Source organism: Olea europaea, chromosome 2 (genome assembly GCF_002742605.1).
Source record: "Olea europaea var. sylvestris chromosome 2, O_europaea_v1, whole genome shotgun sequence".
In the NCBI taxonomy this organism is placed as follows: Eukaryota; Viridiplantae; Streptophyta; class Magnoliopsida; order Lamiales; family Oleaceae; genus Olea; species Olea europaea.
In genome coordinates this window covers 2174817-2190531 of record NC_036238.1, presented here as the reverse complement: position 1 = coordinate 2190531, position 15715 = coordinate 2174817, and the positions used below count along the sequence as shown (strand labels likewise).

The window sequence follows — 15715 nt, the reverse complement described above, 5'->3', positions numbered from 1 at the left end:
AGTAAGTGCTACATTTTGCGGGATAGAGAGAGTTTGGGTAAGTTTGAATCAAAAAGTGATGAAGGGATCTTCCTGGGGTACTCGAGGAATAGTCGTGCATTTAGAGTGTATAACTCACGTACCCGTGTGGTGATGGAGTCTATAAATGTTGTGATAGATGATGGTGTGAGTGAGGGGGAGAGTGCTAAAAAATGTGATAAAGATGGTGATCGTTTGGTTTCCAGTGATCCTACTGAACTACCTGTGCCTGAAACATCTGAAAAGGAAACACTTCTAAATAAACATTCTAAGGAACCATCAACTAGGGTTAAATCTAACCATCCTAAGGATAATATCATTGGGGATCTAGATGAAAGGATGAGACTTCGTAGGAGAGTATTGAATAATCTAGCATACACTAGCTATGTGTCTCAAGTCGAGCCTAAGAAAGTTGAAGAGGCTCTTAGTGATGAGTGTTGGGTAAATGCAATGCATGAGGAGCTAAATCAATTTGCTAGGAATAATGTGTGGATATTAGTTCCCAGACCAAAAAATTGCAATGTGATCGGTACCAAGTGGATCTTTAAGAACAAGACAGATGACCAGGGTACTATTACTAGGAATAAGGCAAGATTAGTTGCTCAGGGGTATACTCAGGTTGAGGGGATTGATTTTGATGAGACTTTTGCCCCTGTTGCACGACTTGAGTCGATTAGGATTCTGCTGGCTGTTACATGTACCTTAGGGTTCAAGTTGCATCAAATGGATGTTAAAAGTGCCTTCTTGAATGGACTTCTTCAGGAAGAAGTTTATGTGGAACAACCTAAGGGATTTGTTGATCCAAAATTTCCCCACTATGTCTACAAGCTTCACAAAGCCCTTTATGGTCTGAAGCAAGCTCCTGGAGTTTGGTATGAGAGACTCACATCTTATCTTGAGGAACATGGGTTTTCTCGAGGTGGTGCAGACAGGACCTTATTCATTAGACATATAGAAGAAAACTTTACCATTGCTCAGATCTATGTCTATAACATCATTTTTGGGTCTCCTCTAGAGTCTTTAGCGATTGAGTTTGCTGAGTGTCTGCAGAGAGAGTTTGAGATGAGTATGGTTGGGGAGTTGAGCTACTTTTTAGGACTTCAGGTACGTCAGACAGAGGATGGACTGTTTATCTCACAGTCTAAGTATGCTAGGGATTTGGTTAAGAGATTTGGGTTAGATAGTAAGAAACATACTAGGACACCGATGAGTACTAGCTTGAAGTTAGGTCGTGATCCTTCTGGTAAGAGTGTAGATCCTTCCCTATATCGTAGCGTGATAGGTAGTCTTCTCTATCTTACAGCTACTAGGCCCGACATTGCTTTTAGTGTAGGAGTATGTGCTCGTTTCCAGGCAGATCCAAAAGAGTCACACCTAAGTTCTGTTAGACGAATCATTCGATATGTGAGTGGTACTGCGGATCTAGGGATTTTCTATTCTAGGAGTTCCAATCTTGACTTAGCTGGATACTCCGACGCCGATTGGGCCGGAAATGCAGATGATAGGAAAAGTACGACCGGGGGTTGTTTTACATGGGTAGCAATCTCGTAGCTTGGCTAAGTAAGAAACAAAACTCAATATCCTTATCCACGACAGAGGCCGAATACATAGCTGCAGGGAGTTGCTGTACTCAGCTTCTTTGGATGAAACAAATGCTTAGTGATTATGGGATTAGTCAAGGGACTATGACTATCTTTTGTGATAATACAAGTGCGATTAACATTTCTAAGAATCCCATTCAGCACTCTCGTACAAAACACATCGATATACGACATCATTTCATTCGAGAGTTGGTTGAATCACAAGTTGTTTCCCTCGACCATGTGTCTACTGAGAATCAATTGGCTGACCTACTTACAAAACCGCTAGATGGGTTGAGGTTCGAATCGCTTCGGTCGGCTGTAGGTGTTAGTTCACCTATTTGATCATGTGTTCATACACATTCATACCTTCATCACATTGCATATGTGTTGCATGTTTGTGTGTTTGTTTAGTCTTAGTTTGCAAGTTTTATTTGTGTGTTTCAATAAAAAAAAATTGATTGGGGTTTTGATTATGTGTGTGCCTTATATGCTTTGACTCTGACATGTGCATTTAGACTCGTACTCTTTTATTCATCATATGTACGACTCTGAGGTTCCATCTAAGTTCACTTTGTCTGTGGAGTTTTGGGTATATGGCTCGTCATTCACCTTTGCACAGTGCACACCGTAGTCCTGTAAATGAGACTTGACCGCATGGGTGAGACTTGGGATGGTGGTCTACTATGATTGGGGTTGTGTGTCCATTTGACTTGATCTAGGACGAGTGTCACCTAATCATAATGTCTTTCCCCACGTTTATTGTATATTGTCGAACTTTTGCTATGTTTGGGGCCTATTTGACTCGAACTATTAAGCCCGAGGGGTTTTTAACCTGGTGCCCTAAGGTCGTCTGGCTTGAGAGTCACCGGCCCAACGTTCGCTACGGGGGTCATTTCTGTCGCCTAATGAGGATAGCATTGCACTTAAGTTCGCTTGTTTAAAAAAAAAAAAAAAAACATGAGATCATTAAGTTAGGGGGAGTAAAAATGGGACATTTGTATCATTTGATATAGGTCCTCGTGGTATTGGATTTGATTGTCACTTGGTCGACATACACCTTTGTTTGGTTAGCTTCACGTGTCCCTTCTCACTAATTTAAGGTTTTGAGTCTAGCTTGCATGGACTACGTGGCACTTTTCACGGTGTTGGTCTGTATACACTTGACTCCACGGGTATTTGATCTCTGTGTGAACTTATGTTCTGTCTATATGCTGAGTATCGGGTTTGTGACTTTATGTTTTTGTTTGAGCTCGATTGCATATTCGGTTCCACATGTTAAAGTTTTGAAATTCGGGGCTATTTTCGTAAATTTCCTACTGTTATGCCATATTTTAAAGAATTCAAAATTTTGGTGCTATCTTTGAAAGTCGCATTTTCGCTCGAGGCTTGCGTGATTCTTTGCTTCTATTACGTAAATTCTTGGGCTATATCTTGTTTAGCATCGTTGCCATGAAGTTTGTTTCACGTTGGATTTATATTTTCCATGGCATTGTGAGAATTGTGTTGAAATTTTGCTTGTGTTAGTTATGTTTTTCATCGAAGTTCATCGTGTTGTTTCTTGCATTTCGTAAATCCGATTTGCATGTCGTTTGTTTCATATTGTTCGGGATGTTACCTAGTTTGTGGCTGTGTGATTGGGTACGGGGTTACGTATCTTGCGTGCCTGGAAAGTTGTGCCAAAGAACCGCACGCCACATGCTCGATGAAATGCCTTAGTCTATTTAGGTTTGATTTTTTTTACATGTTTTGTTGTTTCCCTTTTGCATGGTTCTTCTTCATGGTGTTTGTGCATGCTTTCTTGGTTAGGTGTCGAGACAGGCTATTTATGCTCGTAGGGTCGTTTCACATTTTTCGATACATCTTTGTTTGAGGCTCATGTATGTGCACGTGTGCCATGTCACAATGCATCGTTTCACGTGTATTTTTCGTGTATCTCATTTCTTGCCTCTTTACGTGTGCCAGATGGCTCGTAAGCGATCGCGTCCCTCTTCCCAGCCTGCTAGTGGTTCGACCTCATACAGTCGTTCAAGGTTCATTTCTGCTACTGCTCAAGAGGTCTTCACGTCCCAGTTCTCCTTACGCCCTGTTCTCATGGAGCGTGAGGTAATCCTTTCTGACCTACCAGTTGAGATAGCAGCCATTCTAGTATCCAGGGGTTGGGAGCCTTTACTTGTTGGTCTCTCTCCTTCACCCCCTCTCCTTGTTCAGGAATTCTATGCTAACATCCATGACATTGATGGGTCCTTGTTTCGGTCTTTTCTACGGGGTCATACTTTTAGGGTTACTCCTTCTGCCTTAGCTAGGGCTTTAGGTATTCCTGAGATTACCCATCCTACATACCCCTATATTTTACCCTCTTCTGTTCCGACCGACTCCCTTGTTCGGTCAACGATTTTGAACACTCCGTCTGTCGGGGGGCCTACGGCGATGGCCACTGGGTCTTTACCCACTGATCGCCAGGTTCTGTTGCGCATTGTGTGCACGAACCTTTGGCCTGTTGCCCATACTTCTTCTTTACCTATGGGGCGGGCCCGATTTTTATATGCATTACTTCGCGGGGATTCAATTGACTTCCCTAGTTTTATTTGCCAGCAGATTCTGGCTTCTTTTCGTACTCCTGGGGGTCGGATTGGGTTACCATATGCTTGTTTGATTCATCGGGTAGCCTTAGCCTTAGGTGCTTCTTTTCCTGAGAGCTCGACTCAACGCATTGGACGTCCGATTGGACAGCAGACTATACATCAGAGTCGCTCTCATATTCCCGCTTCTTCTTCTTCTGCTCCTGCTCCTACTGCGGATGCAGTTTTTGATGTTTTTGATTCCTCCGAGCCCCTTGATCCTATATTTGATATTCTTACTGGGGGTTCTCGAGTCTGTCTTCCGTCTCGTTCCACTCCTCCTCTTACTATTCCGATCAGCTCTTCCGGTCCCTCTGCTTCTACTTCAGTCCCTGGGGTGGCTACATTGCCAATTGACCCCTTGGTGCCTCTTTTGGGTCCGATGACTACATTAATCGAGCAGCAGGCTCGTATATTGGCTGAGATCACGCAGTTACGTGCTGCTTCGGAGCGTCAGACAGCTGAGATGACTTCGTTTCGCCGTGCTCTTGCTGTTTGTCAGCGTCAGTTGCACTCGATTCGAGATCATTTGGAGGCCAGCACGAGTGCTGAGAGTGGCTCTGATTCTTCCGATGTTGCGGATGCTGCTTCTTAGCTTATTTTTTGTGATTTTTTTGGCGATCTTTGGCCCTTTGTGACAAAAAGGGGGAGTAATTTGAGCATAGTTAGATTGATTTGACTTGAGTAGGTTGGAGTAAATTAATTTTTGAGAACTTGATGAGTATATATGCAATGTTCTAACTAGATTAAGTTTTTGATGTTTTTGCAATCTTAATGTTTGTTATTGGTGTTTTAAACATACATTGTGATTGCTTCTTAATCTGGTTAATGATATATATAATGTATATCTTGTCTCTGACTACTGTTCCCATTTCACTTGCGTTTTCACATGGTATTTTGAGTTTTGCCTTTTCAGGAAACAGGATCAACAAGATATTGCAGAGATAATAGATAGGTTGGAGTCAATGTATTTTCATCCTTGACTATCAAATGTGTTTTTGTCACAGAATACCAAAGGGGGAGTTTGTTAGGAAATATGTAATTGGCAAATCTGTGACCAAGGACCAAAATGTCATAATTGTAAGGTCAAGGATTAAAATGTCATAATTGTAAGGTCAAGGACCAAAGTGTCAAATGTTCAATAGTTCAGGGACTTGAGTTGCAATTAATCAAAGTGTTGAAGGCTAGGTCTAGAGTTGTGATGGATGCCTCGAAGTTGCAAAAGGCACGAGATTTCGCCAGAGTCACGCCATGATCTCGCTCGAGCCAAGATTGCAGAACCACTGTCGCTAGAGCCTCGCCAGCAGGTCGCTCGAGCGAAGTGGACGTCGCTCGAGTCACGCTGGTCCCTCGCTCGAGCGACCTATTTATCTGGGCAACATTAAATTTAAAAGCTCGCGAATTTTTGACGCGCCACAAGACCATATGTTGAGCCCTATAAATACCATTCGTCACCTTCGAGTTGAAGATTGAGGAAATACACATTGAAGCCATATTATTGATTCTCTCTAAAATCCTTGGAGATCAAAATCCTCGAAAAGCTTTTGTTGAAAAACTTTTCTTTAATCTTTCATATTCCTTGGAGATTAATCCTTTATATCTTTCACACCAAGGTTCAAAAAGCCAAACAATCTTCTAAACTTTTCAGATTAAATATCCTTGACTTTTACAGAAAAACATCACACCCTGAAACACCAAAATACCACCTTCTCTAAATCCTATAAAACTTCCAGAAGATCCTCAGATTGAAGATCCGGGAAGAACTTGCTTGAAGAGCGAGAGTGCTTGACGATTCACGGGAAGTAGAAGTCACACAAGGCTGGGATGGTAGCACAGATCTGCTAGATCCAGGAGAGTCTTGTTCTCAAACAGTAAGGAGGTTAGAAAATTGAGGGGATCAATTGTTCTGACGTACTGTAAGTTACCTTCTACAAATAGTGGATCTCTACTGGCTTGTGCCCGGAGTTTTACCCAGTTGGGGTTTCTCCGTCAACATTCGTTGTGTTCTTTTATTGCTTTAATTTATTTATTGTTACCGGTAATTCAACATAAGTAATTAAGACATGTGAATGAATCTGGACAAACTTTAATTCTTGTGACTTGTTGCACGAATTAATTGATAAGTTTTTTTAATTCCGCATGAACACCTATTCACCTCCCCTCTAGGTGTTAGTTGGGTCGAACGTTAGGTTTTTCATGTAGGGAATTTGGATAACAAGAGATCGGCTACAAGTTATGTATTTAGTCTGGCTAGGGGGTCTATTTGTTGGAGGTCTATGAATCAGTCTCTGAATGTGCTATCTACGACTGAGACAGAGTATATGGTAGTGGTTGAGGTTATCAAGGAAGCTTTGTGGTTTACAGGGATGGTCAAAGAGATGAGTGTTCAACAAGGTGGAGTTCAGTTGCAATGTTACAGTCAAGAGTGTCATTTATTGGAAGAAGCACGTGTATCCTGCAAGGACCGATCATATAGATGTAGGCTTTCACATAATCAGGGAATTTAGTTTCTTTGGAAAAACTATTTGAGAAAGTTCGCACGTCTGAGAACGCAGCAGATATATTGAAAAAATCATGTTGTCAAACATAAGCTCAAGCGTTTCTTGAATTTGATTAACGTTTCCAGGTGATAGAGATGAGATGCCCCAACCTATTGGTCCCAAGTGGAGTTCTCCAGGCTATGCTTTTCATAGTTTCTCCTAAAGGAAGGATATTCATCAAGGTGAAGATTGTAATATGTTAATCATATAATGTGAAACACATATATATTGGAGAAGCAGATCGATGTCGAAGTGGACTAGAGAAGTGCGGAGCGTCAAAGTGTCAAACCACGTAAATATGTGTTCTCTCTTTGTTGATTCCATACTTTTCGTCATTATTGTGCACATAACACAGCAGCTTCAATCTCCTCAAATGGACCAATCTTCTATGAAGCTAACTTATGATACTCACGAGCTAGAAACCTGTAATTCTGAGCGCAGCCCACACAAATCACCAACATTAAAAGCCAATGCCAGATGCTGATGATCAAAAACCAGGTTCTACAGTAAATTTCTTGTCTCCGATCTGCTACATGTAGTGGCATGAACCTATTGTAATGTCTCAAAAAGATGAGCAGCTCGCCCCTCCACACTGCCCCGAACAGTTCTGTAAAAAGGTCGAAGGGGAACCCAAAGCAATGAACAACAAACAATTTTTGAAGGGCAGAACCTGTACTCCGATTAGGTGCGTGATCGTGACTCAATTTCTGATCCCTAGCCTTCAATCAGTCCCCAAAAAACAGCAATAGAAGCCTGCCTCTTGGCCAACTGACAAACCCAACAGCGTGTGATGGGGCATGACACCTCATTCCTAAGAGAAGGGCAGATAAATCATCGAGACGCCAAACTGAAGGAGCGGGTTCAGCAAACATGACCTTCACTGTGTGCCTCAGCTATAATTATTGCCTTAAGCTACAATCAGGAATACAATGCAGGAGGCCTCGATAAAGAAATCTATTCTCAAGAGTAAACTTAGATTATTTTCCCTCCCAAAGACAATCCAAAACGCACCAAAAAATATAAGAATTATATTCTGCAAAAGAATCGAAGCCAGTTATCTATACTTAACGTCAACTGAGAGCATCAGCACCCTGATTCGTCACTAGGACTTGTGCTTAATAACAAAGTAAACGGCTTCGTGTAGTTGTTTGCCCAAACTGCAAGTCTATGGTTTCATGGCTATATAGTAATATGGATTTAAGTCCAAGTATCATTCCCTCGAAGACTACATTATTAACTAGCAATTTCATTTAAACCTAGCTTCAATTTAAACTAGCATAAAAACCAATTAATAAGTTACTAAGTGGATATAAATTAAAATGTATACTAAATTCTAACTAACACAATCAAGACTTGAAAATTTTATGAAAGCTTTGATGGGATTAAGTTAGGAATTCCAATTTCGCCTAGGTCAATTTATGTTTAACTTCATTCAACATACTACAATCCTACTCATACTTGTTAACAACCGAACTATCAAATTTAACTAGTAGTATCTCTCGAGTAAAATTATCCTTATTTGCACGACAAACTTACTATATCTTTATATAAATTTTGATACATAAATGCATTAAATCATACAAGATCACTTTAAAGGTTATTAAAACCTACATCACTTATTGCATGAGCTGAACATACATACCACCTCTAAGTATTAGCATAGTCCTTAAATTTATCTACTGGCGATCAAGCAACTGATTTAATAAGCACACAGTAAACCATTAACACAATGCAAAAATGGACATGAAGTCTTTGAATTTAATAAACACAAATGACTTCAGCTATATCATTCATCCTAATATATAGAATATTTGCTGCTCCTAACGGTGGAAAAATATGATGAAACATATAAAAACTTCATGTTTAACTTGCTTGTGAATGAAAATTATCTGCAAAATTGTTGGCATGCAGAGCAATGTTGTCAAAATGCATCAGCCCTTTCCTCAAATTTTTGTCCAGAATCGATCAGATTAATACAGAAAGAAACTCAATGAGAGGAAAATTCTTCAAGAAAAATAACTTCACAAAATCTCTTTGTATATCCTTACAAATTGATCTGTAAAGACGAATTTTATTAAACTAAACACACTGTATTTCACAAGGATCCCAAATATTTAAACTAAGGAAATTGTAGCCACTACATCTACTTTATACAATAGAAAAAAAAAACATATATATATAAGTTCTGTTATCAACTTGAGGTACTTCAAGGACATATACCACCCAGTAGTGGACTAAACTAGACAATATGATGAAATGTATCAAGTGAACTTATTAAAGCAAGAAGGAAGAAATGGAATGAACTGAATTTTATTCATTCTTAACTTTTAATTGATACGTACATCAGCCGTATAAATAATACCTAAGAGTGAACAGACTAACCATTTAGTAACTAACTAACAGCCTTGATAATTATCTAATACAACAACTTATGATATTTATCTGATACAACAACCTAACCATGTGCAGGTAGTTTTGTTCCAGCTTTATCTCGTGTGGATAGCTCTAATACTCCCCCTCAAGATGTACTGTAAATATTCTTTACAGACATCTTGGATAATAATGGATTAAGTACAGATGCATGAAGTGGCTTAGTGAATGCATCAGCAATCTGGTGTTGTGTTCGAATTGGTAGCAACTTGATTACTCCAGCAGCAACTTTTTCTCGTATGAAATGGCAGTCAATCTCGATGTGTTTGGTACGCTCGTGAAATATGGGATTGGATGCAATCTGAATTGCAGCTTGATTGTCACAAAAAAGGATGGCTGGAGAAGCTACATTTATCTGGAAGTCCTTCAGTAATTGTTTGAGCCAGACAATCACTGATGGTAGCAGCTACAGCTCGATATTCAGCTTCGGCTGATGATCTGGACACAGTGGCTTGCCTTTTTGATTTCCAAGATATCATAGAATTCCCAATGAAGATACAAAATCCTGTTGTTGATTTTCTTGTGTCAACACAAGAACCCCAATCAGCATCTGAGAAAGCTTGTAATTTTAGATCAGAACCATCATTTTTAGCTGAGAAAAAAATGCCTTGACCTGGACTGTTCTTCAAATATCGAAGCAAATGATGTGCTGCTTTAAGATGTGGCAACCTGGGCTGAGATAGAAACTGGCTGAGTTTGTGAACAGCATATGTAATGTCTGGTCTTGATATTGTCAAGTAAAGTAGCCTTCCAATTAATTGTCTGTATTGAGAGGCATCTGTCAAAAGATCACCTTCATGTAAACTAAGATGTGTTTTTGGATCCATAGGAGCATTTGCTGGTTTGCAGTTTAAGTAACCTGTATCTTCAAGCAGTTGTAATGTGTAATGTCTCTGTGATATCACAATACCAGAATTTGATCGGGCTATTTCAATTCCCAAAAAATATTTCAGGTTCCCCAAATCTTTCAATTTGAATTGAGAATGTAAGAAGTCCTTCAAGGAATTAATAGCTTGAACATTAGGACCAGTGATGACTATGTCATCCACATACACCAATAAGGCTATAAACTGATCTCCTTGCCCTTTGGTAAACAATGAATAGTCAGCCATTGATTGAATGAAACGAAAATTAATCAGTGCTTGAGAAAATTTAGAGTTCCATTGGCATGATGCTTGTTTGAGCCCATAAATGGACTTGTGTAGTTTGCATACCAACCTCTCCCCCTGTCTGGCAATTTTGGTTGTCTGGTAACCAAGTGGCAAGTCCATGTATACCTCTTCAAACAAGTCTCCATTTAAAAAAGCATTGTTAACATCCAATTGTACCAAGTGCCATTTTCTATAAGCTACAAGTGCTAATAACAGCTTTACAGTCACTATCTTCGCCACCGGAGAAAAGTGTCAAAGTAATCCAGCCCTTCCTGTTGTGTATAACCTTTAGCCACTAAACGGGCTTTATGCTTTCAACAGTACCATCTGATCGATACTTGATTTTATATATCCATCAACACCCAACAGAATGTTTTTCGTTTGGTAAAGCAACCACAATCCATGTATGATTGTGATCCATAGCATCTAGTTCATGTTTCATGGCTTCACGCCATCGAGGATCTTTCACTGCCGATGAAAATACTGCGGTTCATGATGAGTTGAGACATTAAGAACAAGATTTTTGTATGTGGGCGTCAAATTTTCATAGGATAGAAACTGACCAACGTGATAAGATATCTGAGGACATGGCTGGGAACTTTGATCTATCAAATTGCAATGAAAATCCTTTAGATATGTAGGTGGTCTGATTACTCTATGTGATCTTCTTACTTCAACAACGTGAGGCACATTATCAGATTGTTCAACTGTATTTTCAGCATTGTGAGAAGTTAATTCTGTCTGAGGAGGAAGTGATGAATCCACTTGCTCATTATGATTTTTCTCAAGAATTACATCTGATTGTTCTGGATGAATGGATAATGAAGATGCTGGTAACACTAGATCAGGAAAAGGATCAATTAGATGATTATCCTTTACCACTGTATGAAATGGAAAAATGTCTTCATGAAACATCACATCTTGTGATGAAAAGACCTGTTTTGACACTACATCATACAGTTTATAACCTTTGATGCCAGAAGGATATCCCAAAAACACACACATTAGCTCTTGGTTGAGATTTGTTTCTATTTGCAGTTAAGGTAGAGGCAAATGCTAAGCATCCAAGCACCCTCATTAATGAATAATCTGCAGCCTCCTTATAAAGAACCTCATATGGTGTATTGTTATTCAAGATTGGAGATGGTGTTCTATTGATCAAGAAAGTGGCAGCCAATACACAATCAGGCCAGAATTTAATGGGAACTCTTGACTGAAAATACAGGGCCCTTGCGACATTTAAGATATGTTGGTGCTTGTGTTCCACCACTGAGTTTTGTTGAGGCCTTTCAACACAGCTAAATTGATGTAAAACTCCTTTTGTAGCAAAGAAGTCTTTGAAGGCTAATTCAGAAGCATTGTCAGATCTGAAAACCTTTATTTTGGTATTGAATTGTGTTTCAACCATATTAAAGAATCGAGGTATGGCATTAGCAGCATCTGATTTTTGCTTCAACAAATATAGCCAAGTGAATCTTGAACAATCATCCACCAACATTAAAAAGAATCTGTGTCCTGTATATGATGCAGCCTGGTATGGCCCCCAAATATCACAATGCACAAGATCAAAGGGATTTCTTGAGAAATGATAATTTGACTCGAAAGACAACCTTCTTTGTTTGGCAAGAGGGCAAATATAACATGGAGAACATTTATTTGATTTTGAAGCATCATAAGAAATTTTATTTTTCAAGCATTCTAATTTTCTAAAAGAGGGATGGCCTAATCTATTATGCCAAACTTGGATAGACACATTGCTTACAAGTGCATTTGAAACAAAATCAGCATTAGAGTTTGAACTCAGATCTTTGGTGTCAGGAACCTACAAGTCCTGCAGCTTATTACCCTTGCCAGTCATCTTCTTGGTTATGACTTCCTGGATAATGAAATGATCATGAAAGAAACCAACTGTGAGATGAGAGCCACGTGTTAAAGCACTAACAGATAACAGGTTAAACTTGAATTGAGGGACAAATAGGACATCATGAAGTATAAGATCAGGATTTAATCTGACTTCACCACATAGTGTAACAGGTATCCGTGTGTTATTTGGCAAAGTGACTGTAGAATTATCCAGTATCCTCATTGACATAAAAGCAGAAGCAACAGAACAAACATGTTTGGGTGTACCAGAATCCACTATTGAAATGTTCTTGGATGAGAACATAGGATTTTCTGATATTGAATAACATTTACCTGCCGCATATGATGTAGCATTGTTGTCATGATGCTCAGATGTTTCTGCAATAGAACTCGAAGCCAAGTGAGAAGACAGCATGGTCATCAATTGTTGGTACTGACTGGGATTCAGATTTTGCATAAAGCTTCCAACTCCAGTTTGTTGCTCATATTGTGCACTTTCAATTTTAGAAACTGGTACATTTGTAGAAATCTGATTAACTTGACTGGTACTAGAATAACTTTGAGAGTTATCTCTAGATTTGGATTTATAGCCTAGTGGATAGCCATGTATTTTGTAACATTTATCAACAGAATGTCCATGGAAATCGCAATGAGAACGATAAAGCCTTTCTTTCTTTTTAACTCCTCCATTATTGCCAAACCTTGAAGTATTGTTATATGTTCCAAGATGAATGATTCCCTTCCCATAATTTGCCTTCAATGCAAATGCAGCAGCTCCATTTGAATCATTTGCAGATGTCACCTGATTTCCAATTTTTCTCTGGTTTTCTTCTTGAGAAATTAATGTAAATACTTTGTTGATTTGAGGTAAGGAATCGTTGAGCAATATCTGTCCTCTAATTTGTGAGAAGGAATCACGCAATCCCATTAAAAACGACATAGTGTACTCACTTTGATAGTGATTATTCATTTCCTTCACACCACCACATGTGCATTTTCCACAGTTGCAGGTAGGTCGATAATTGCTTAGTTCCTCCCATAAGGTTTTGAGTTTAGTGAAAAACACAATTACACTATCTTGATCTTGAATCAGATTCATCAAGTCTCTTATCAACTGAAATATACGTGGTCCATTCTTCTGCTGGAATCTGTCCTTTAAATCAGTCCATATCTCGTACGCTGTCACAGCATATATTACGCTTGCAGAGATTTCTTTTGAGACTGAGTTCCGAATCCAAGATATAACAATGTTATCATTTCTAGTCCACGAGTTGAGTAGTTCAGAATTTTCATCGTCTGGTTCAGTTATGGATCCATCGATGAATCCAAGTTTATTTTTGATAGACATAGCAATTCTCATAGCACAGCTCCAGGAGGCATAGTTATCTCCGGTGAGCTGTTGTGACACCAACATCAGACCTGGACTATCGGAATGACGAAGGAAGTATGGACCTGAAGGATCATCAATAGGCATTTTTGTTTGTTCTGATTGTGATTTTAGTATGTAGCGGAAATAAGGATAGATCCTATCAAGACCGGATCAGTTCAATAATAAGAACAGAACAAAGTATATTTTGAAAGAAACTTTTTTTTTTATATATATAAAAATTATTTGATTTGAGTACATGACAAACCTATTTATAGGATAGCATATGACTACTAAGAGTCACACAATTAAGAAGAATAATAATGACTAATAATGATGGTGAATGCATCCATCTCTTCATCTTCCTCTCCAACACTCTTCATCTTCCTCTCTAACACTCTTCATATTTCATCATGTGAAGAAAACCAAAAGTCTTCAATAATCAACATTCTCCTCCTTGAAGCTTTTGGGTAAAACTCCAATCTTCAATCTTAAGTCTTCAAACCTGGATTTGGGCAATGCTTTAGTGAACATATCTGCAATTTGAGATTCACCTGGACAATATTGTAGATGAACTTCTCCTTCTTTCTCAGCTTGTCTGATAGCATGGAACTTCACTTTAATATGCTTGGTTCTTCCATGATCAACTGCATTCTTTGCAACAGCAATGACTGATTGATTATCCACCATGATAGTTGTAGGATCATCTTGACTTTTCGCAAGATCATTAAGAATTTTCCTCAACCAAACGGCATGATTTACAGCTGATGATGCTGCAATATATTCAGCTTCTGCTGTGGATTGTGCCACTACTTCTTGCTTCTTTGAATTCCAACAGAATGCTCCCGAACCAAGTGTAAATAGATAACCACTCGTGCTCTTCATATCATCCACGGAACCTGCCCAATCACTATCTGAATATCCAATCAAATTTGAGCCAACTCCTCCAGCAAAATAGATGCCATGATTTATTGTTCCTTTGATATACCTAAGGACCTTTTTGGCAACTCCAAAATGTGTTTGTGATGGCTTACTCATGAATCTAGAAAGTAAGCTTGCCGCAAACATCAAATCTGGTCTTGTTGCTGTCAAGTACAGTAAACTTCCAACAAAACTCCTTTATTCCTTCTCATTGATTGGCTGGTCTCCATCTTCTTTGGATAATTGTGTTCAACGCAACTGGTGTATCAACTGGTTTACACTGCTGCATCTTGAACCTCTTCAAGATATCACTTGCATATTTCTTTTGTGAAATGAAAATACCATTTTCTGTTTGCTCAACCTCAATGCCCAAAAAATACTTCATCTCTCCAAGATTTGTCATCTCAAATTCTTCCTTCAATTTATCAGCAAACAAATCAATTTGCTTTTTACTGTTTCCTGTGATGAGTAAATCATCCACATACATGGATAGAATTAGGATATCAGAATTTTCATCACTCTTCACGTAAAGAGTATGTTCATTTTCACTCCTCATGAATCCTTTAGCGCATAGATAACCATCTATTTCTCTATACCAAGCTCTTGGCGCTTGTTTCAAACCATACAAGGCCTTTTTCAGCTTGCATACATGATCAGGATAGATTCTAGACTGGAAACCTTCAGGTTGTTCAACAAAAACATCCTCCTCCAGTTCACCATTGAGAAATGCGGATTTTATATCCAACTGATGTATCTTCCACTTCTTTTGTGCTGCTAGTGCAATCAATAATCTGATGGTGTCAAACCTTGCAACCGGTGCAAAGGTGTCAAAATAATCAACACCACTTTCTTGTGCAAATCCTCTAGCAACTAACCTTGCTTTGTATTTGTTCACTGTGCCATTTGGATTCATTTTTGCCTTGTAAATCCACTTCACTCCAATCACTTTTCTTTCATCAGGACGAGGTACCAATTCCCAAGTCTGATTTTTATGAATCATCTCCATTTCAGTTTCCATTGCATCAACCCATTCAGAATTTGTTGTGCCTCTTCATAACTGCTGGGTTCAACCACTGCCATATTACACCTCTGATAAATCTCATTCAAAGATCTGGTTCCTCTAGGAGCCGAACTAGATCTTGAAGATTCAGAATTTTCTGCAGTAGGTGCGATAGATTCTATCTCGGAAGACTGAACTTCTGGTGTTGGAGTTGAAGTTTCCACT

General features: G+C 39.0%; 2 protein-coding genes across 2 annotated transcripts; both read right to left on the bottom strand.

Moving 5' to 3' along the window:
* Positions 1–9509: 9509 nt before the first annotated feature.
* LOC111371108 (uncharacterized mitochondrial protein AtMg00810-like) lies at positions 9510–10301 on the bottom strand. The gene is made up of 2 exons (XM_022993017.1): positions 10217–10301; positions 9510–10114 (listed from the first exon to the last, which is right to left on the bottom strand). The coding sequence occupies exons 1-2, from the start codon at positions 10299–10301 to the stop codon at positions 9510–9512; spliced, it is 690 nt and encodes a 229-aa protein (XP_022848785.1).
* A 2486-nt stretch (positions 10302–12787) lies between these two features.
* Positions 12788–13677, bottom strand: LOC111371099. The gene is made up of 2 exons (XM_022993011.1): positions 12905–13677; positions 12788–12794 (listed from the first exon to the last, which is right to left on the bottom strand). Exons 1-2 carry the CDS (start codon positions 13675–13677, stop codon positions 12788–12790), a joined length of 780 nt encoding a protein of 259 aa, XP_022848779.1.
* Between the last annotated feature and the right edge of the window lie 2038 nt (positions 13678–15715).